At 36.8% G+C, this 23,195-nt stretch overlaps 1 protein-coding gene across 4 annotated transcripts in view; it reads right to left on the bottom strand.

Annotated features, from left to right (window-relative positions):
• Nucleotides 1-247: 247 nt before the first annotated feature.
• The window catches only part of FSIP1 (fibrous sheath interacting protein 1), a 54,238-nt gene continuing 31,290 nt past the window's right edge, over nucleotides 248-23,195 (bottom strand). For all 4 annotated transcript variants that reach the window (XM_081935009.1, XM_081935010.1, XM_081935011.1 and 1 more), the window contains 2 exons: nucleotides 3,534-4,032; nucleotides 248-825 (listed from right to left, as the gene is read on the bottom strand). In XM_081935009.1, coding sequence (XP_081791135.1) covers nucleotides 791-825; nucleotides 3,534-4,032 — 534 coding nt within the window. In that variant the 3' untranslated portion in view covers nucleotides 248-790. The remainder of the gene's footprint in view (nucleotides 826-3,533; nucleotides 4,033-23,195) is intronic.

The raw sequence follows: 23,195 nt of genomic DNA on the forward strand, positions 1-23,195 counted from the left end.
AAAACACATAGGGAATTATAAGAAAGTGTGGCAGGCCAAAGATCCTAAAAGGAACATAACTACAGGCCTGACACCTGCACTTTATTGATACCGGATATCTCCATCTGATACAGATTCTCTTTTAAGAAATACAGTTTGCTAATGGATAGATGATCATATGAAAGATCTCAGACAGCCAAATGTCTGATTAATAACAGATTAACAGATTAATACCTGCCAATATCTTGTGTATGTTATCCACATTATTCTTTGCATGTTTGCTTTATGTTTTCAAAAAATCCAGGACGTTCAACTATTGAATGCTTCAAATAATCATCCACCTCCAAAATGTTTATTGAAATGATACTTATGTTTACAGATTATTGCATGTTTAGGAGAAATGCCAGAAAACATATGACTGTACATGCATTGGGTTCCTTCCATATGAGCCCTTAACATGAGGGAATAATGCATATAACAAACATAAAAATAGTTCTATTAATGTTTACATATAGCTTATGTTTAGGAAAGTGTTATTATCACTTACATAAATTTGCTGAATGATATAAATTTTGATATAACTGAAATATATATGAGCAGATAGAGGAGCTTGACAGTTTTAGATCTGTAAAACATTTGCATGTACATAAGCCATCCCCAGAAAGAAGTTAATCAGGAGATATTTATTTAGAAGTTATATTGCAACATGAAAATGAGGCAAAAATATTAATTATGAGACAAATTTTCCTGAAATAATACACAAAGAATTAATAAAGTAGACTTTACCAATGTTGTTTAGGTTGGTAGAACATTACTCTTCATTCACATCTTCATCTTTCAGCTCATCTGCACAGAAATAAAACCATTTCTGGATCAATGAAAGGTCTTTAGTATTCAACTTGAAAATACAGATTTTGAATTCTGTTGGTCAGAGGAAATCTCATCATCACCATCTTAATATTTTGCTGTATTACACAGTTCCAAAACCACATATTTTATAATATATGTAGAATTTTATCTATAGATGCATATTTGTATCTGTGCTAGTCAAAGTATAATAAAGTTTACCTATCTATCTTATTTAACCTCTGCCAATCAATACTGATATTAGTAAGAGCATTCCTTTTCATATGATCTCTATGCAATACTGGAGGAGCCAGAGGTACTTTGACAAATTTCATAAATTATACTGCAATGAACTCCATTCTTAATCTTTTCCCCAGAGACATTAATTGCAAATCTGTTCTCACACAATAAATTATTCTACTTGTTATCACTTAAAACAGGAGTACTTAAAGGCTATTATGCACCCTGCTGGAAATACTCTGAAAAGTATGCAAGACCCAGACAAAAATATTTAATTGTATTTAATTCAGTGAAAGCTAAAAACTCTCAGGGAGCCTAAAATATTCTTAATTCTCCAAATAGATAAAATTTCAATGGCTCAAGCCGCTCCAGAGGAAGTGAGGAATTAGTTAGAAGCAATCTCATCTACCAGATCTAAATTCAAGAGTGGAAAGGATAAGTCTTGCTGTTCACAGATAAAATTTGGATTTAAGGCATAGATCTGAGTATCACAGAAATAGTTTGAAACACCACTTTTTGCATTTTATCTATATCCAGTTTCAACAGAATAACTTTAAAGGCTGAACAATATGTACCAATTTTAAAATTCTCTCAGTAAGTATAAGACACGTTTTTATGGTTTTTTTAAAACTACAGAATCTTTTAAACTATGGAGTCACCGTGTGAGAGTTTTGTGGTCACATTAATCTGTTTAATAAATAAAAAATAAATAATTATCAGGCATCTATTGTTCATCTAGATAACTGGGATATTATGAATTTTGATGAAGAATTCAGGATAATCTTAGACAAGTTTGGCATTTTATCTAATAGAATAGTATCAGAAGATTATCCAGGTTTGAAGAAAGAGAAATAAACACAGACTCAACTCAAGTGAGACAGAACAGCTGCTAATGCAAATGGGCTTGTCTTGGACTCACAAATGAACTGGTAACCAAGACAATAAGCACCCTTCAATGTTCAATAATGTATAATCTATCTTCTGAGCCTGTGTAACTACATTTATTTACATCTATTCTTCATTATCATTTTATTTCCACTCTTCCTATTGATTTCAACTTTGGCTATTTTAGATTGCTAATTTCCCATGTATCAGATCTGTCCCTTATAAGGAATTATATACTAATCTAATCTGTGCAGTCGATGTTATCCTTATTGGCATCTGCTTATTAAAGTAAACAACATTAAAGATATCAACATAATATATTTAATAAAACATTTCAAATCACTGAGTGAAAAGATCTGAGCAAATAGTTCTGGGTACTACTGAGGCACAGGTACATTTAAATAACATGGGAATATTACAGTCTATTTGACTGAGGTTAGCATTAATAATCTATCCCTATGGCATGATTGGTTAATAATCTATCCTAGGCTTCATCTTGGTGCAGCTAAGACTAGTATATTTATTAGGGCAAAGATACTTAACCAAAGCATAAGTAACATTAGTAGTAGAACCATGGGAGATATGTAGAGAGCTAACTAAATCTATTTTGTTATCCATGTTCCTTCCTCTCCACCATAACACTTTTTTCCCATCTTCTTCCCTTATAAAATCCCTCTTTCAACAAATGCATTGTTTCAGAGTAACTACCTCGTTCAATGGCATTTAATCCATTAATTTTAACCACAGGTCTTGGCAACAGAAACACAATGGCCCAGTCACAATCCATTCATAATGACACATAAAAAAAAAGAAATGGTAAAAGAAGCGTATATTAACTAAGCAAAACGTTTTCGGAGGGAGGGGGGGCGGAACCAAGAAAATCCAGTTGCCTTTTGAAAAGCACCTTTGGGATAACCATGACCTGATGACTGAATCTCCATAGGCCTTATATTCTAAATTTGGCATGAAATGTTAGCAAAATAAGAGGTGAAATTTAGTAAATACTAAATGCAACCTAACTTCAGCAAGGAAGGAAAGCAGCAATAGGCAATGTAAGAAAGATATTGCTATTTACCTCTGAAATGAATAAATCAGTATTTTTAATACTCATTTCTGAGTATTATTCTGATTTTTTTATTTGATTCAAATTCCTCCATCCAGCACCAGTGTTATTTAACTTCAAAATATTACAAGCAAAAGAGCAACTGGATTTTGCAACAGATTCAGAGGGATCATCTTATTTCAACAGCAACATTAATTATTTATTGCCCAGCAAGGAGCAGAAGAAATATTGTTGTGTGATAAAAGAAGCCTCTATTTGAAGAGAAAAATGAAAAGCTTGGTAGCGTGTTTAAAATAATTTGCCATGGAAAAAGAGGCATAGCTAATATCCTCATGTGGGTTGAAATTTAAGAAAATATTTTGAAATGGTCTGCTATTCTCAACATCATTCTGTGCTTTTGCGCATAACCAGCATAACCATCAAACATTAGTGCATATGTTTGATGAAATCCTGCTTGACTTATCTGGGCTTTTATAATCATAATCAAATGCTTGGTCTAAAAGTTTATTAACAGCCTCACCTCCTCTGGTTTTTAGTGATATGCTAGGAATGCTGGCATCTGTGGAAAGTTCATTTTTCATGCTGACACAATAAAAAGGTTCACCAAGAAAAGGCTTTTTCATGTCTGTACTGAGAACCTTTGACATGAAGAAATCTTCAGAGCCATTAGCAGTGTCTGGTGTCTCCACTTGGTCTTCTTCATTTCCCTTTTTCTCTGACATGGAAAATTCAAAAAATGTCGTGCTGGGATTACAGCAGGAGTCTATTTTTTCTTTTGAAAATATATCGTTATACTCATCTCCAAGCATTTCCTCGTTTGCTGGTAGTTGAATATCATCTAACACTTCATTCCTAGAGTCTGACATGTTCTCTTCAAAGATGTCACAAGGGCTCATCCTCTCAACAGAATTTTCCTGACATCTGGTCAGATTAAGATCGCATCCTCTTCTTAGGCTTTGCATACAGTCTTCCAAAAGGGCATGAAGTTGCTCTTCTGAGAGGCAAGGAGGTACATCGGGCTGCAAAAATAAGGGGGGAAAATCTCCTCCATCAAAATGAAGCCACAAATAGTTTCATCATAAAACAGCACAGAAAAATAATGATCCCTGATGCTAAAGGTCATAAATTAAGATCCAAAAAAAATGAACATGGCCAGATTATGAATCAAGGCATTTTCAGCGTGATCTGTTATTAGAAATACACTTGTTGCCTTTGATTTTTTTTTAACAAAGCATACACAAACTTGCTAGAACAATTAAATGAAGTGATCCTGAGAAACACCTCACAAGATAGCCTGACAATATCCGATCCCATTATTTAGATGTTATCTCTTTTCTCCACTGACCTATCAATATACAGTGTTTCAAATGAATACTAATGTATGTTTTAAGAAGGATTCAAATATTAATTCCTAATAGATATTTTATGGAGGGGGTGTGATGGCTCAGTGGTTAAAGATGCTGAGCTTGACAGCCCGGGTTCAAGACCCAAATGCCACAGAAGGGATGAGCTTCCGTTCCTCGTCCCACATAGCAGTTCCTGCCCACATAGCAGTTTGAAATCATGCAAATGAGTGTAGATAAATGGGTAATACTTCTGTGGGAAAGTAACAACATTCTGTGTGCCTTTGGCGCATAGTCATTCTGGCCATATGACCATGGAAAATGTCTTTTGGCAATGCTTGCTCCCTCAGCCAAGAAACGGAAATGAGCACCATGTCCTAGAGTCAGCCATGACTGGACAGGGAAAACTTTAACTTTATCTTTCTATATTTTGTAGAAATTACTGACAAAATATTCATGGCAGGCCAAAATCCCTAAATAATTTTGCTCAGATTTAGACTGCTTTTTGATAGTGGTTTCAAGCTACCAGATATTTAAACTCTAACCATTGTGCTTTCATTCTAGCACATATATTTCTATGGATTGAGAACTTGTCTAAATATTAACAACTGATACGATTCTCCATGATTCTCATTGGAAATTATGAACAATTCCTTCTGCAGAAGAATGGCAAATTAAGTTATGGCAACATACATCAATATTAAAACTTACCACATACCTGATCTAGAAATTAACTCATTAGTTACCACATCTGAACTTTGAATTTTCTGACCTTATAGTCAACTTTTTAAACTTGCAAAATTTTCAACATTAGTCAGAAATTGTTTTGCAATTCTTTTACTTCATTTTGTAATGTATATCGTAATATTGGTCACAGTTGTTAACAGAACCTAATTCTAACACTGCCTAAGTTTAACGCCAGTTTAAATCTTCGAATTAATATATAAAGCATTTCAATATGCAAATTTAAATTATTCTTAAATTGTTATTTCAAAATTTTATAGCAAAGTAGCATGGTGTTAAATTATATTCCTAAAATGTGTCATTTTCTGAGCCATTCAGTTTTATCAAAAGTGGTACTGAGCAAAATACTTTTACATAAATGAAAAAAGTAAAAAAATATCCTCTTGATCTTAAGGAATGAATTCCAGATATTTGCTACCTATTTTTAAATATTTTTATAGTCCAAAAACTAGAGGATGGAGCAAAGTATTTCTATATGGTCTATATTTAATGATAAGATGAAAGATATATATTAACATAGTTCCTTTTTCTGTCATTTTATTTAATAATTATGTAATTTATATCCTACTGAATAATTAGTGGTGCATTTTGTTGTGGTTTGTTATAACCAACGATAAAAAGAAAAACCCTGACAATGGCCCACTGAGTCACATTTATGGACTGTACAGAAAACAATATATAATGATAGTTCTATAAAATATAAAATTATCAGATCAAGTTACCTAAACAAATAAAGGAATCAGGCGACTATTATCACTTAAGTAGAGATTACTACAACTACTTTCAATAGTTACATTTTTTTTAAAGAAAGTGTCTATCAATTATTATATTTTTAATTTTTCTTAACGTAATCTGAAAGATTCATTTTGTACGATCTCCAAAGATCCTTATCCAGAACAACATGTATATAACAGGACGTCTGCTTCTCATAAATGCTAAACTGGACCCAATTCATTTTAAGGAGGCTACATAGTAAGCTATCTGCATCAAGTGGTATTGAGAATACTCTAGAATGGGGGTGTCAAACTGGCGACCTGCGGGCTGGATGCGTCACACACAGGCCATGCCCATCCCAGCTCTGCAAATGGGAAAAATGTTGTGAAACATCACGTGACGGCAACATGATGCGGCAAGTTTGACACCCATGGTCTAGGACAAAAGTACATTTTAATTAATCAGGATAAGTGCTAGAAATGTAAAAACTGGATAAGTTCTGTCACTCTTTCAGATGGCTACTCAAAAAATGATTAAACCCACAGTAACTGTTTTGATTGACCTTCTATTTAATTAAACATATTTCTAACAATATTTTATTATTTATATTGAAAGCAGCTAGAATCAAATACAGACATAAAATGAATGACATTTCTTAATTAAAAATCAATCAAAGTACATAACTAAAATGTTTGCATAATAAATGACATCTAAATAAAATATGCTAACAGTTCAATATTAACTAAATCAATAACACATATAAACCAGTTAATTCAATATGTAGTACAACAACATTGAAAATTAGATGAAAGTGATGGCTACTAAATTCCTGCTTAAGAGACAGAATGGGTGGATTTCCACAAGTAAGCTATTCTCTCACTTTGGCACCAAACAGACAAAGTCTTGTTTTGAATGATCAGGCATTATCTATAAAATGTTACGTTTATACTTCTGAAAAATTTCAAGTTCTACTTATCTAACCCAAAATCAGCACATTGAATGTTTTAGGAATATTACCAATTCTTTCAGTAAATCAGTATTGGATTCAATTCAGCCAATCATTTCAATTCACCCAATCAACCTTGGGTTCACTGGGAAATATTTATATGTATACTGAACAACAACATGAAAATTAATGGAGCTTAAAGGTTTTGGCTGGTGGGGTCTTTAAACTACATGGTCATGGTTGGATAAATTTGATGAGATGCTACAAAAGATAAAGATGAGAAGTTAAAAGCATACAAGGCAATATAGTAGGCTTTGTTAAGATGGAGGAGGCAAAAATGGTTTCATGAATAGATTGGGATGAGAGTTATAATGAATGATATTACATGAACTAGATTTAACTATATTTCCCTTACCTTTCTTATTTCAGATCTTTATTTGGTTTATGTTTTTTGTTCCTTTTCTGAACTTTACATAATATATTTATCTTGAAAGGAATGAATGTGAAGATTTTGTAAGGACATTCAATTATTAACCGTTCAGGAGAATGTAAAAGGAACAGTTTTGCTCTACAAAATCAAAATGAGCTTAGATTTTGCATGTAATTTTCTCTTTTTTTCTGTATCCAGAAACAATTGCCCATTCAGTAGATGTAACAGTAAAATCACTCTTCCAATTTTCTCTAAGGGGAAGTACTTTAGAGAAGGGGAACTCCTTTTTTCTCATATTTCTTGTGGGTCTCCTTATACAAATAGTTCTTGACAAGAAGTAAATCAGCTGAGACAATCAGCACAAGGCCTGACATTTGGATAAATAATTAAAAGATTGGGTTACCTGTATGAACCCATCTAGTTTTCTGCTTACAGACTTGGTAGTCATACTGTACATAATTGTACTAAAATTGTTAAGCCTCTCAAATGCCAACTTAGAGGAGACATCTATGTTCAATGGAACCCAGCAAAGCTCTGGCAATAGAAATCCCATCTCATTTTTTAATTTTCTCTTGTAAAAGTAAAATGCAACACTTTAATTGTATGTAATTGATGTGTCTAACAGCACCAGAAAGGGCAAAATCTGGCCAAAGACAAAGCTCTCTGAGGTTTAACGGGAGAATTAAGTGGAGAAAACCAAATCTCTTCCAGAAATCATTAAGACTTGGCTTCTCTGGTGCAATTGAACTGTTGTGATTACCAAGTTCTTATTTCTTGAAGCTGGAAGAAAAAGAAGATGTGTAAGGCGAACAGGGAGAATTGGGGTACAAGGTGTTTGCACTATTGCCATAATAATTATGTGGAAGTTATTCCTATTTCTCCAAATAAATAAATATCTGCCTCAATCTATAAACAATTTTGGTCTTCTGTTATTAGACTAGGGAAAATATTGTAAAATTAGCATTTTCCAATATTTTAGAATTTTTAATAAACCCCAATTGACAGTCTGCTTAATTTGCTAAATCATAAGCTACTATTTATAAACCATGAGGCTAGATTCATATAAATAGTAAACCAAAAGTAAACAAATCATATTCCAGTTTGTGTAGTGTATAAATGCAATCACTGCCGTTCCTTAATTTATTTCACCATCCTTGCTCTGGCCTTTTACTGCAAATTGGAAGCCCTCTGGAATTCACAATACTTATTGGAAGCCCTCTGGAATTCACAATACTTCTTCAGTCTTTCAATATTTTAAATATTTAAATAAATATTTGAAAGCTAAATCAATATTTAAAGGTGAACTATTTAGATATGCATTTTGACTGACATATCTGCATAACACTCATATAAGAAGGCCACATTTAAAGAAGAATGAATGTTGCTATGCAGTTCAGATCGAACTGCAGCAAATAACGGCCTAATTCTTTTTCTTAATTTTTAATCAGATGCTATGTCTATGCAGATGATAGTTTTCATTGCAAAAATGGAGAATGGGGTCTGGGTAAACGAAACAGTTCCTTATTCATATTCAGTCATGCTGGATGCCCTCTAAAGAATCTTCCTGCCAGCTCTCTGAACTTTCCTGAGGCTGGAGGGTGGAGCTACTGGCTGCGAGAGGGGAGTCAAAGAGATTCATAGGACTACGGTAGTGGTCCGCCGTTAGGTGCGCGAATTATATATCTATAAACCCAAAATAGCAATAATACATTATAGAATAATGCATTCTTCGACAAAGTGACAAAATTAGTGGACCAGAGGAATGACATCGATATAATTTACTTGGACTTCAGCAAGGCATTTGATAAAGTAAACTATAACCTACTACTAGATAAGTAGAAAAATGTGGGTTTGACAGCATCACCACCAGATGGATTCGTAACTGGCTGACCAACCAAACTCAATGTGTAGTCCTCAATGGAACTGCATCTACATGGAGGGAAGTATGCAGTGGAGTACCCCAAGGCTCTGTTTTAGGCCCAGTACTCTTCAACATCTTCATCAATGATCTGGATGAGGGGCTAAATGGGGAACTCATCAAATTTGCAGATGACACCAAGATGGCCAGAAGATATGTTTAAGATACAGAAGGATATTGACAAACTTGAACATTGGGCACTATCTAACAAAGTGAAATTCAATGGTGTAAAAAGTAAGGTTCTACATTTAGGCAAGAAAAACAAAATGCACAGGTACAGTATAGGTGGTACCTTGCTCAGTAGTAGTAACTGTGAAAGGGATCTTGGAGTCCTAGTGGACAACCATTTAAATATGAGCCAGCAGTGTGCAGCAGCTGCCAAAAAAAGCCAATACAGTTCTAGGCTGCATAAACAGAGGGATAGAATCAAGATCACGTGAAGTGTTAATACTACTTTATAATGCCTTGGTAAGGCCACACTTGGAATACTGCATTCAGTTTTGGTCGCCACAGTGTAAAAAAGATGTGGAGACTCTAGAAAGGGTGCAGAGAAGAGCAACAAAGATGATTAGGGGACTGGAGGCTAAAACATATGAGGAACGGTTGCAGGAACTGGGTATGTCTAGTTTAATAGAAAGAAGGACTAGGGGAGACATGATAGCAGTATTCCAATATCTCAGGGGTTGCCACAAAGAAGAGGGAGTCAAACTATTCTCCAAAGCACCTGAGGGCGGAACAAGAAGCAATGGGTGGAAACTAATGAAGGAGAGAAGCAACTTAGAACTGAGGAGAAAATTTCCTGACAGTTAGAACAATTAATCAGTGGAACAGCTTGCCTCCAGAGGTTGTGAATGCCCCAACACTGGAAGTCTTTAAGAAGATGTTGGATAGCCATTTGTCTGAAATGGGGTTTCTTGCCTAGGCAGGGGGTTGGACTAGAATACCTCCAAGGTCCCTTCCAACTCTGGTGTTGTGTTGTGTTGTGTTGTGTTGCGTTGCATTGCATTGTATTTATGTAAGCTAGAGGGACCGAAGATGCCATTTTCGACCTGACAGTTTTTGAGCATAGCTACATTTTTCAGTTGTATGAGGATATAGGAAAAATCCAATCTATAGGACAATTCCTTTGCATGTGGTAGGAATGTCCATTCATAATCACCTTGTGCACAAATCCTCTTGGAAATCCAGAGTTTCTAGTTCAAAGTTTTCCTCACTTTTTTTGTGAGAGCACTACAATGGGGACTGGTCACCAAAATAGTTAAAATGTGTTACTTTTTGATGCTCTTTAAATAAATATGTTTAAAACCTAACTTCAAATAGCACTCAGAGAAAGAAAAAAAAAGTAGTTCAGTTTGGTTCTCATACAGATTTCTCAAACATGCATTCTAGAAACAAAATAAGAGGAACAGCACACATATTTTAAATATTGTACTTCTCTAAAATATATTCTTCAAATCTACAAATAAAAAATACATATAGTGATGAGGACATTAGAGAAAAGTGTGCTGCAAACTTTGCGTATTGCTAGAAGTCCTTCCTTATATGAAAAAAAAAACTATTTATTTCAGAAGTACATAAAAAGGTAGCATTGAACAGTAAGGTTTCCCAGAAATGGGTCACCTAGAGTATTATGAACCAGGTGTCTGCATAGTTTTGCTCACCAGAGACAAAAACCCAAGGTCCCTAGAGGGAGTGGTAACATCTGTCCTAAGCCCATTAATGATTACAATACTTTCATTTCTTATTAACATTTATACAACCAATAACCTAAGCCAGCGATGGCGAACCTTTTTTGGCTCGCATGCCATAAGTGGGGGGAGCGCAGGGGGGTCGTGTGCAGGCGTGCCGCACACATAATGCAATGCGTGACCTCCCCAGTGCACATGCGCACACTACAGGTGCGACCTCCCATTTTGTGCATGCTTTTTTCGCCCTCCCCAGGCTCCAGGGGCTTTATAGGAGCCCGGGGAGGGCGAAAACAGCCTCCCCCGCCCCCCCTGGAAGCCCTCCGGAGGCTTCAGGGACCTTCAGGAGGCTTCCCTGAAGCCTCCGGAGCAGTCAAAACGACCCTCCGAGCAAAGCGGAAGTCTGTTCCCGAAGTTCCGGTTTGCCCATAGGGCTGATTTTTTGCACTCCGGAGGCTTCGGGGAAGCTCATTAAGCCTCCAGGGGGGGCCTCTAGGGGGGGCAGGGAGGCTCTTTTCGCCCTCTCCAGGCTCCTATAAAGCCTCTGGAGCCTGGGGAGGACGAAAAATGGCTTTAAAAAAGGGTGAACTCAGGTGGCCAGCGCGCGCATTCACACTGGCCAGCTGACAGGGCAGTGCCTCACGTGCCCTGACAAATGGCTCCGCATGCCACCTGTGGCACACGTGCCATAGGTTTGCCATCACTGACCTAAGCTTTCTGCAGGTATACGGTGGGAGAAAAACAGTTTAGATTAAAAAAAAGAAAGGAGGATGATGGGGAGGAAAAGCTTTTGGCATTTCAGTATTTAAAAATTACATTTCCTTTCCATTAATTAAAAATTACTCTATTCAACAAGATTGTCAAATGATTGAATTATTATATTGGGATGTGCAACAGCTGTGAATTATGCAAACATGTTGAGATTTTCTTTATGAATAATTTTGAAATCATGAAGAAAATGTTACATAGTTACAGCTGGGCACTAGAAGGGAAAGTATAAAAATATATAGATCCAGTTTGTATATTTTTACTAATGGAGAAGTAGGATTTGGTGTGCAGTTTTTTACCAGGAAAATGGCACTAGAACTATGAGTACTCCCTGCATCAGGGAAAATATTATCTCTCCCTCTCTTTCTCTTTTTCTCATACATACCACATAAATACTTACAGCAGCAGATACTGTATACTGAATCATTTCCATTGCGTGTAGTCCTCAACTTATGACCATAATTGAGCTTGCCCATTATGTGATAAATCATAATGCTCATAAAATAGTTCATGTATGTGACCAACTCAATTTTACAGCCTTTGTAAATTAAACAAAGTCATTAAGCAAATGCCACAGTCATTAAACGAACCAATGGTTTGCTAAGAGTCAGCCATTAAGTGAACCAATAGTTTGCTAGGAGTCAGTTTTGCCAAAAAACAGAACTAAATGCTGGTTTTCTGCAAAAATGTTGAAAAATTCAGTCACATGACTGTGGAATCCTGCAAATGGTCATAAATTGCAGCTTATTCTTTTCTTTTTTATATAATTTTTATTTTATTTTTTCCAGGATAAACATTCATATTTTATGGACAGTAAATTGACTGAGTAAAGTCTTTCAATTCTTCCAACTTTAAGAATATTGGTCTCTTTTCATAATCCTTTATCATTTTTCCAATAGTTCATTTAAACATAAATAACATTTCTTTTTGCCCTATATTTATTATCCCCTATTAAGTAATATCATTTAATAGTTTTGAAAATTACTCATTATTCCACCATAACTTCAATGTCCCGAATGTGTAGGGCTGCTAATAATGCCAATTATTAACAATATGTAATCAATCCCAGGAATATATTTTGAACTCCCTATAATTTCTATTCCTTATTATTTTAAATTCACAATATACTTTAACACATTATTAATGTTATTAGTACAATTACATTATCTAATCTTAAATCCCCACTCACTAATCTTTACTTATTGAGGTCATAACAAATATATATTGTCTATTAATGTATATTTTATGTATGCATGCATGCATGCATCTATCTACCTACCTACCTACCTACCTACCTACCTACCTACCTACCTACCTACCTACCTATCATCTATCTATCATCTATCTATCATCTATCTATCTATCTATCTATCTATCTATCTATCTATCTATCTATCTATCTATCTATCTATCTATCATCTATCTATCATATATATATATATATATATATATATATATATATATATATATATATATATATATATATATGCTGGTTTTGTTGTATTCGGGTCTTTTCCCGTGTAAGGTTGAGATTGTCTTTGCAACGGTGTGATCCTGCCGAAACGTTGCAAACACAATCTCAACCTTACACGGGAAAAGACCCGAATACAACAAAACCAGCATACCTACACCCGTGAAAATCTACGAAAACAAATATATATATATATATATCTTCCACTTTTATTAATACATTTACTCATTATCCATTACCTCTTAATCGCTTTGAAATTCCCTCATTTATCGACTTTTTAGCCTTTTAGCTTTCTTTCTTAAAATCTTTTACCTCTTTTTGATTTTTTTATACCTACTAAATTTTCTTTTCTGAGCACCTTTTATCACTTTCTGCTGTTCTACTTGAACACCCATCCACAAAAAATATTTTGCTTTTTTTTTTTGAAGATATTTCCCTTTTTTTCTCAGCTCTATTATAGATCTTCAAAAAATTATATGATTGTTTTCTACTTATTAATCAGTGGTGGATTGAAGGCGGTACGCCCCGGTACGGGCATACCGGAGCCAGCCTGGAGCACCACATACCATTCCGGTACAGTGCTCCACCCCACCCGCCCACCCGCCCGAGCTCCTTACCTGTGTTTTTAAGCTTCTGCGCTGCTGTGCACACGCATGACGCATACAGTGCCTGCGCGATGTTCCACAGAGCAGCTGGAGCGTCTCGGAGGCACTAAGATGCATCGTGTGCTGCACGTGTTTGTACACGCGTGCTGCGCGTGTCCATGAAGACGCTGCCGGCCCCGTTCCAACCATACCAGTTGGAATGGGATTTGAAACCCACCACTGTTATTAATCCTTTCTCCTCTTTCTCCTTGACTTTTTGCATCTCATTTTGATTTTCCCTTCCACTGCTTTTTCCAGTTCCTTATCTATTTCTTGTATCTTATGTTCTTCTTTTTTCCTCAATTGTTGTGTAACTTCCACACCCTTTCCTATATCTTTAAACAGTCCCTATATCTCTTTATCATCTAATAAAGATTCACCCATGTTTTTTACCATAGCTATTAATTCTTCATACATCTCTAATGTCTAATGTTCAGAATTATAAAAAATGTATTTCTATAGTTTCAATATCTCAGTGTTTAAAAACTCCTGCTTAATAAAATGTCATCAATCCCATAATTAAACCTCCAAAGCCCCACAATTTATAATCCTAACTTCGTAATACTTATGCAGCCTTATAGTTCCACAATTATATCTCTCCCAATTATCCAAATTTTAAAGTCTTTTAGCTTTCCTTCTTTTTTTCTTTTCTTCTGGCCCTTTTCTTCTTTTGCCTCGTAGAATGTTCTATCCAATAATTTTAATAGTCCAATCCAAATCCAAATTAGTCCGCAAAAGTCCTCCAATCATTCAAGTCCAAATCCAGTGTCCAATTTTAGTAAAATTTATTTATTTGTAAGTTCGTTCCTTTTATGAGTCTTCAAATGTAAAAGAAAGGAAAAAATGTTCTCAAATTGTCCCACTCACCTTCTAGCCGATAAAGTCAAGGTTAGGCTGTCCTCCAGATGTTGTTACTTCTATTCTGTGTATTGTTCTTTGTGTATATTAAATTAGCTTCCGCTGAATATGCTGTATCTATAGTGCTGTAATACTTCTTTTCTTCTGGTAGATGGCTCTATTATTCCCAAATCCAACGCTAAACAGTCTATCAAAAATAGCTGATTATTCAGTAAAACCAGGGGGTTTAAAGCCACAAATAATCAAAATAATTTCTCCCTAAATTCTCTTTTCAAATTATTTGTTCTTTTTTTCTTGAGCTTTCTGGATTTTTATAGCTTCTTCAGGGATTCTCCTACCTTTCAATTTCCGGTCCTTCTTTTATTTTTTTCCCACCATGTGTTAGGTCGCCACTGTTTTAAACTTAGAAGTTATCTTTTAACATTCCTGTTGTTATATCCAATCTTTAAGGTAAAAGTTAGTAATTATCTTACCCAGTTTCAATGATCTGCCCATAGACAGCTCCTGCACAAATCTTATTGTCCGGTTGTCCGAGCTTCGTGACTGCCCAAAAAAGGTGGTTGTTTGTTGTGGCTATTTGGGGAGAGCTTGCTCAGTAGGGGTTCTGGCAGCCACTACTGCCTGTTCGTTCAGGGACGTGCCGCACGTTTGTGTGTGCTTGATGCGTACTGCGTGCAAATGCACAGTACAATGAAAATTGCTCTGCGTATGCACAGAAGCAAAAAAAAAATGGTACCACCACTGGGAGAACCAGTTCGGGGGTATGGCAGGCCTGGGTCCTGCCCATTCCAGTGACCCAGGCCGCCAAGCCACTACCGGTTCGGCAAAACCAGTCCGAACTGGTAGGAACCCACCACTCAGCTTGCTTCAGACCTAATGTGGAAATTGCAGATTCCTCGTGGTCAGTGAAGCATCTCTCCTTCCTTCACCTCCCCTTCAAGGAGGCTATGACCCTGTGGGGCCTCCTGACAGCAGTTGCCGGCTGCATTTCGTGGGGCTCAGCAGAGCCTCACTATTTTCCAGCCGTTCTCACCACGACTTCAACTGGAAGTCAATTGCAACTGGATCTTCAGCACCCAAAATGTGGCCATATGACCATGGGGGCAGCCTTCACAACTTGGGTTGCAAATACCCTCTAAATACCCCCTAAAGAAATCCATCATAACTTTAAGTAGTTGCTAAGCAACAAGTCATAAGTTGAGAACTACCTGTATAACATGGAGAAATGATTTCCAAAAGATTGTGCAATAATAGCAGATTTGTGTTTAAACTTCACAACTCCCAAGAGAAACAGTCTATTAGTCAGCGGGTGAAAGTTTTCAATAGAGATCTGACCTCTTTCAGATTTTTTGTTTTTAATTCCTGCAGCTCCCTTTCTGAAATTCTGTTCTACTGACCATGCATCATTTTGTAATTTCATATATATCCGACACATCTGCAGTTCCCCTCAAATTATTCTTCAAGCATATAAAGAGACAACTACAAAACATTGCAAAATGTAAATGACACATAGCAATAACACTTAGACTTATATACTACTCCATAATAGTGCTTTACAACAATCTCTAAACAGTTTACAGAGTCAGCCTATCGCCCACAAACAATCTGGGTCATTTTACCAATCTCATAAGGATGGAAGGCTGAGTCAACCTTGAGTTGGTCAGGATCTAACTGCTGGCAGTCATCAGAGTTAGTCTGCAATATTTGCATTCTAACCACTGTGCTACCACAGATCTTATAGATTTTATAAATCTTGCATTTTAATAATCTCTGGCCTAATAGTTTTCATTCCTGTATACAAATACTGATGTTTTATATTATTCTTTATACTAAAATGGCAACTCAGCATAGAAACAAATAGAAAAATCTAAATACCATACAGAGGAAATCCTTAAAGAGGTTCTAGCTCCCCACTTAAACATTGCTTCTGCTCTTAAATGAAACCTTAAAATGATGCCTTTTCCAAAATCTCTAGGAAGACCTGAGGTTAGGAGATAAATCTGTTACTGCCATATATGCTGCTTGAGCCTCACAAAGAAACCTTTCAGTCTACTATTTGACAATCCAATTTAGCTTGCTCCGATACGGGCATGTGCATGCACACACAGTATTTAATTATTCCATGTTATATGCCAGCAAATTTTTAAAAAGAAAAATATGAATCTTGTTTCATCACATAGTCCTTAACTTTGTCTTTCAGTTAAAGCTTCTCTGTAAGCCAAAAATATTTCAATGTGGTTTTGGCTTTTTTCAATGATAAAAAGCCACATAATTTCCTAGTATGCTTTTATTTTCTACTTAGATATCAAGTGATCTCAGTGCGCACCATCTGAAAGTTTATATTGAAGATGTTACGAAAACCTAAGAATAACATTCATTATTTTTGTAAAGTTTTAAAGAGGGTTTATTAATGATGCTTTGTATGATAACAAAGTTTTGAGCAATAACTCATCTTGTTTATTCAAACAGTTATTTTAGTTCCCCAAATACCTTTTTAATAGCTACCTTGATTCTTTAAAGGCAATTCACTTTCAGATGAATTGTAGAAAGAATAACAGGATCTCATTCTTTCAAGAGAAGAAGCTTTATGTATTTCCTTGTTCCTCTGAACTTCATGGAAATAAGTTTGAATGGGATCGGAAAAATTCATAAAAGCCCAGTGCCATTTTTCCCAGTAAGAAGAGGGAGCACTAAAGCCATTCAGCATTCAAAAAAAAATGCAAATTAACTAAAATATTTTTTAAAAAAAAATACTGCAGAAAAGAATAGACAATTGGTACAGTCACACTTTTAAAAGAAAAGGCTGCCACTACATTTGATGGTGCTTCCTCCCAAATACATGTTTATATGACTGCATTTTTAGAAATAATTTAACAGAAATAGCTTACCACCCTTAATTTGACAGGGAAAAAAGGCCATTGACCATTGGTCACTGCACTCCCATTCTTAATTGATCCCAGATGTACAAATAATCATTGCCAACTGCACATAACTGGCTTTAAAGTGTCAACTATTTTGCTACCATTCCCCAATGCATTCTTTAGTGTAAACCTTTTAGAATTGTCTTGCATTTATTTATATATTTTCCATCACAGACCAAGACATGAAAAATCAGAAAAAGGGAGGTGAGGACCCTTAAACTCAATTATAAAATTTTATCCTTTTCAATAGAAGGTATTAGTTGGAAATGCTGCTACCAGGCTGCTGATCATTTGCCAGCATAAATGACCATGGTTTTTTGCCTACAGGGTATTATGTAGACATGATATGCCTGCTTAGCTAATTAAACTGGGATACACGCTACCGTATTTTTCAGAATATAAGACGCACTTCCCCCCCCCCAAAAAAAGTGGGTGGAAATGTCTGTGCATCTTATACAGCAAATGTTGCCAAAGCACCAGCCACCAGCCACCACCCCCCAGCCGTTTTCAGCCTCCACGTGTTGGATTTTCAGCTTCCGTGTGCCCTGTTTACGGCCTGTTGCAGGCTATAGGGATCACCACAGCCCATCGCTGCCTCCACGCGTTGAGTTTTCGGTCTCTGCACACCCCATTCTTGGCCTCTGTGCGTCACATTTTCAGACAGTTCCAGGTGGCAGGGATTGGCAATGGTGGTGGTGAACCCCACCACCTGGAACAGGCCAAAAACACGATGCACAGAAGCTAAAAACGGGGTGCATGGAGGCCACAAAAGTGACACACAGAGGCTGAAAATGCGATACACAGAGGTGGAGATCGGTGGCAATGTGCTGTGCTGATCCCCGCAGCCTGGAACAGCTGATTGGTGGTATTCCGGGTGGCCGATTCAACCACCAATTAGCTGCTCGTGCTGAATCAGGCTGTGATAACATGCTGAAGCTGACCAGGCTGTTTGCTGCAAGGACGCTAGCCAGATGAATATTAATGGATGCTGGTAGACAGAGGCAGATTTTTTTTTCTTGTTTTCCTCCCCAAAAACTAATGTGCGTCTTATACTCTAGAGCGTCTTATACTCCAAAAAATGCGGTAATCGCCAATGTTGCTACTCAGAATTCCATTCAACTTATGATTCTACCCAGATAGTTAGTCTGCCATCTAAAATCCTTTTGAGGATTTGGATTTTTTTTAATTGTCCTATTTTTCCAGAGTCAATGAAAGTCAGGTGACATACAAATTTAATATGATGATGATGTGATGATGATAATGATGATTCTTGGTGTGATTATGAAGTGTTACACAGGGACCCACAAGATAGCGTGACTCTTCTTAGGGCAAGAAAAATAAACTATACGGTGTAAGTACAGTTTAAATACTTCATGGATGATGCAGAACTTCATTCAGATAAGCAGATTTGCATGTGAGGTCTTTGGTGCTCTCCAACCTTGCACTGAGTTGCACTGATGATGTTATCTAGTTTGGTAATGAAACATCTGCAAGAAAACAGCGAAGCCCAGAGAGCAGGAAGGATCCCATATTTCAACTCTGAGCTATAAATATTCTCTTCTATCAATGTTTGTGTGTTATTACTAAAAGCCACTTTCTGATGGCGATGTGAATTTTTATGAGTGTAATGGTAATCAATGGATAAGAACACATCTAAATAATCTTTTAACTGATGTTTAAGTAGCACATGTGCAACACCATTATGCATTGTTGGTTATATTTGCTTTTTCTATATTTGCTTATCATGGGAGGATTATTTGGTTTGAACTTAAACTGATTTACCTGATCCCTGAAAGGAAAGCCATTCCTGATTTTCTTTCTAGTGGTCAGATCATAAAAATGCAGAGGAGAATAAGAAGCCACAGAAAGGATGAACAAGAGTAGCAAGGTACAGAGTTCTGAAGATTAACAACTGATGGGTTATGGAACTTATGGAAAATATGTTGAAAATGCTGGTCCCTAATGTAGGCTTTTTATTAAATGTCATTCACTCATGTCTGATTTTTAGAGATTGCCTAACAAATCCATGCAGTTTTCATGGCAAAGTTTTGCAGAAATAGTTTGCCATTGCCTCCTTCCTAGGGCTGAGAGAAAGTGGCTGACCCAAGGTCTTCAAGCTGATTTTGTGACTAAGGCAGGGCTGGAACTCATAGTCTCAAGGTTTCTAACCTGATTCCTTAACCACTATACTAAACTGTAATGTAAGTTTTACATAAAGGAAAGTTTTATTTTTAAACTATTCCTTCTTAAAGACACAAAGGAAATGACATATGTCTCAAATTGACATAAGATGGCAATCTTATGTATGAGAATCTATTATAAAAGTAAGACTGTTCATTGTTTCCCCTTTTCTTTTATTTCCGATCGTTTACATTTCTTGATGGGAATTAAATAAAATTTGGCTCTTTTCTCATATTTCTTGGTTCATTAGTTTTGATTTCACAACACTTAATAGCATTGCAAACATTCCCTTAAACCATTTCTGCCTGTTGTTAAACTGATATAGCACACCATCGTTTGTATAAATTCTGCACTATTTCAAAAGGATGAGTTGCCTAATTTCTGGATTGTTTAAACCAGAAAATTAATTTGTGTAATACATCATCCAATAACTACAACAACGTTGGAAGAAACCCCGGTTAATATACAGCTTCTGTGAATCACAAAACAGCTCCTTGGAAAGATCAGCTGAAATGGCTCTGAGAGAACAATTACTATACGAATACCTCTACCAACTTGGCCTCTGGGAATAAACACTGCTTTGTCTTTAAATCAGAAATGACTGAATGGCTTCAGCAGCACTTAACGCTTGCTCAATTGAGTTAGACGTTGCTGCTCTGCTTTTGTCTGCTCCTAATCAGGAGGCAAATCTATGGAGAAATACTGAGAAGTATATAACTCTTGTGAGACAGATGATTTTTATCTTTATGCACACTAAAACCAACTGGAATTGTAAATGTGAAGTGCACCTCTTAGTCTAAGGTGGGAAAGTATGTTTTAGCAGTCAAACACTGTTAGTGCTTCAAGCTGTCAGTCACTTGTAAGCAATTTGTTTTTCCAAGAGGAAAGAACTAATCGGCTAAAAGTCAGGTAGAAATCAGAGCGTGGGAATCAGCTGGGGAATCACCAATGTTATACTCCAGAATGGGAGTTCAACTCCAACTCTATCTGAAGTGCTGTACCCTGGTATAAATAATGATATAAACTGTTTATATAAAAGGAATGTGGTAGAACAAGTTCCTTCTTTTTTAGGTAACCTTAACTCGCTGGAGGAAGGTCAATGTAAGACCAAAACGGACAAAAAGAAGACATTGCTTAGTTTTTCCCATCTCTATCAAATGATCCCCGGTCTCTTTCTCCCCTTTCAAGATTTTATTGCCAGATTGAGCCTGTTCAGTGGGAAATAGATTTGAAAAAAAACCAACAGTACTTAGGGAATTTTTTTAAAAGGTTTGGCCTTTTAGGAGAGATTCATAAGACAGTCAAGTATGTTGGGGCCAGCCGGCCATAGGAAACGGAGCTAGCAGCCCATTTCCCTCCCCGCAGCCCTGCCATGCTTGCCTGCCTTCCACGAGGCCTTCCCGGAGGTCTCCCATGCCTGCTTGCCTTCCAAGATCAGTGTCCAGCAGTGCTCTGCCATCACCCCTCTCAGCCCCAGAACAGTGGCTGCGTCTCCACCAAGGGCCACCCGCCCACCCACTGGCCAGGCTGGGTTGGATGCTGACCTAGGAAGGTAAGTGGGCATGGGGGGGGGCTCCGGGAAGGCCATGAGGAAGGCAGACAAGCATGGCAAGGCTGCAGGGAAGGGAGTAGCTGCCCATGGCCAGCGGGCCCCGACATGCTTGCCCACCTTCCACACGTCTTTCCGCTTGCCTGCCTTTGCAAGCTGGCCAGCGGTGGCAGCGGCGATGTGGGCAGAGTTTGCCTGAGCTCTCTACCATCCCGGAACTGTGTCACACCGGGGAGTTCTCCTGCGCAGACACGCCTGGCAGCAGCAACAGCAGCACTGGCAGCAGAGTACACCCTGAGAGAGAGAAAAGAAAAGAGAGAGGGAGACAAAGAAAGAAAGAGAAAGAGAAAGAAAGAAAGAAAGAAAGAAAGAAAGAAAGAAAGAAAGAAAGAAAGAAAGAGGAAGGGGGAGAGAGAGAGGAAGGAAGGGAGAGAGAGAGAGAAAAAAGAAAAGAGAGAGACAAAGAAAAAGAAAGAAAGAAAGAAAGAAAGAAAGAAAGAAAGAAAGAAAGAAAATGAAAGAGGAAGGGTGGAGAGAGACAAAGAAAGAAAGGGTGAGAGAGATAAGAAAGAAAGAAAGAAAGAAAGAAAGAAAGAAAGAAAGAGAAAGGAAAAAAGAGGAAAAAGGGAGAGAGAGAGAGAGAAAAGAAAAGAGAGAGACAAAGAAAGAGAAAGAAAGAGAAAGAAAGAAAGAAAGAAAGAAAGAAAGAAAGAAAGAAAGAAAGAAAGAAAGAAAGAGGAAGTGAGAGAGAGAGAGACAAGAAAGAAAGAAAGGAAGGAAAGAAGGATGAAAAGAAGGAAGGAAGGACTTATGACCACAATTGAGCGCAACATTTTGGTTTCTAAGCAAGAGTGTTGTTAAGTGAGTTTCACCACATTTTACAAGTTGGGCACGCCCACCCGGTCACATGACCACCAAGCCACGCCCACCAAGCCATGCCCTCAGAACCGGTAGGGAACATTTTTGGATTTCACTTCTGGCTGAAAGTCACTCTAGCAACCAAAGTATCCCAGTTAAAAGTCACAAATCAAAAAGTTACCATTCCAAGATTGTTTTCAAATGTTGCCTTGAAATGTAATATCCAGATTCTGCTGTATAATTCTAACTATACTCCCAGCAGGATATGCTTGGGAAACATATAATAACAATATGGAGGCATCAAACATTCCTCTAGCCAAAAGATAAATAGCCCACTACAATATACAGAAAGAAGAAAGCATTATAGGATTTGAACATGGATCTGCTTTATACATGACTCAAATTTTGTAGCTACAAATTTTGTTTTACTAACATCTTTTCCAGTATCTGTAGTAAAACTTACAAATAGTTGTATTTTAATTTGTGACCTTTCTACTTCAAATACTGGTATAACTGGTCAGCTAAGAGTTTAGGAAATAAGTATTTATTGTTACTTCTCTGCCAGCAACCACAATAGATCGACCACTGATAGTTTCTGAAAAGCAGGAAACATAATGAAGAATTTATATGCAGTTCTTTAAATCCAGCCTGCTCTTTTCCCATGTCTTCACATCCAGAAAGGTCTTAGCCTTTCTTTTCTCATTTCCCCAAGTCTCATCTGTTGAAGGTTGTTGCAAGTTTGCATATTCTACATTCCTGCTCTCCTGTCCGGACAATTCCCTCTTGCTGTGCTCAGATTCTTCTGCAGCTAATACAGTCCTGCCAGTTATATTTAATGAGCACTAACTTGTTCTTGTAAGAAGATGGAGGGATGAAGGGGTTACTCATACTAGATCTCTATAGTTGTTAACCATCTGGGATGCATTACATTGAAATCCTGGTATACATTTTAATAAATAAAAATGACAAATAAGCAAGAATTAAATTGAATGCTACTGACAAGATATGAAAAAACTACAGCCTTGAAACAATAGCTTGATAAATCACACTGTACAAAAAAATTACACTTCTGATCTGACTTGTTTTGGATGGCAATTGAGACGCTAATATTAAATCAGACAATACTGAATATTTTACGGGCTACTGCATCTC

This window comes from Natrix helvetica (genome assembly GCF_964273705.1).
Source record: "Natrix helvetica genome assembly, chromosome: 1".
Taxonomy (NCBI): Eukaryota; Metazoa; Chordata; class Lepidosauria; order Squamata; family Natricidae; genus Natrix; species Natrix helvetica.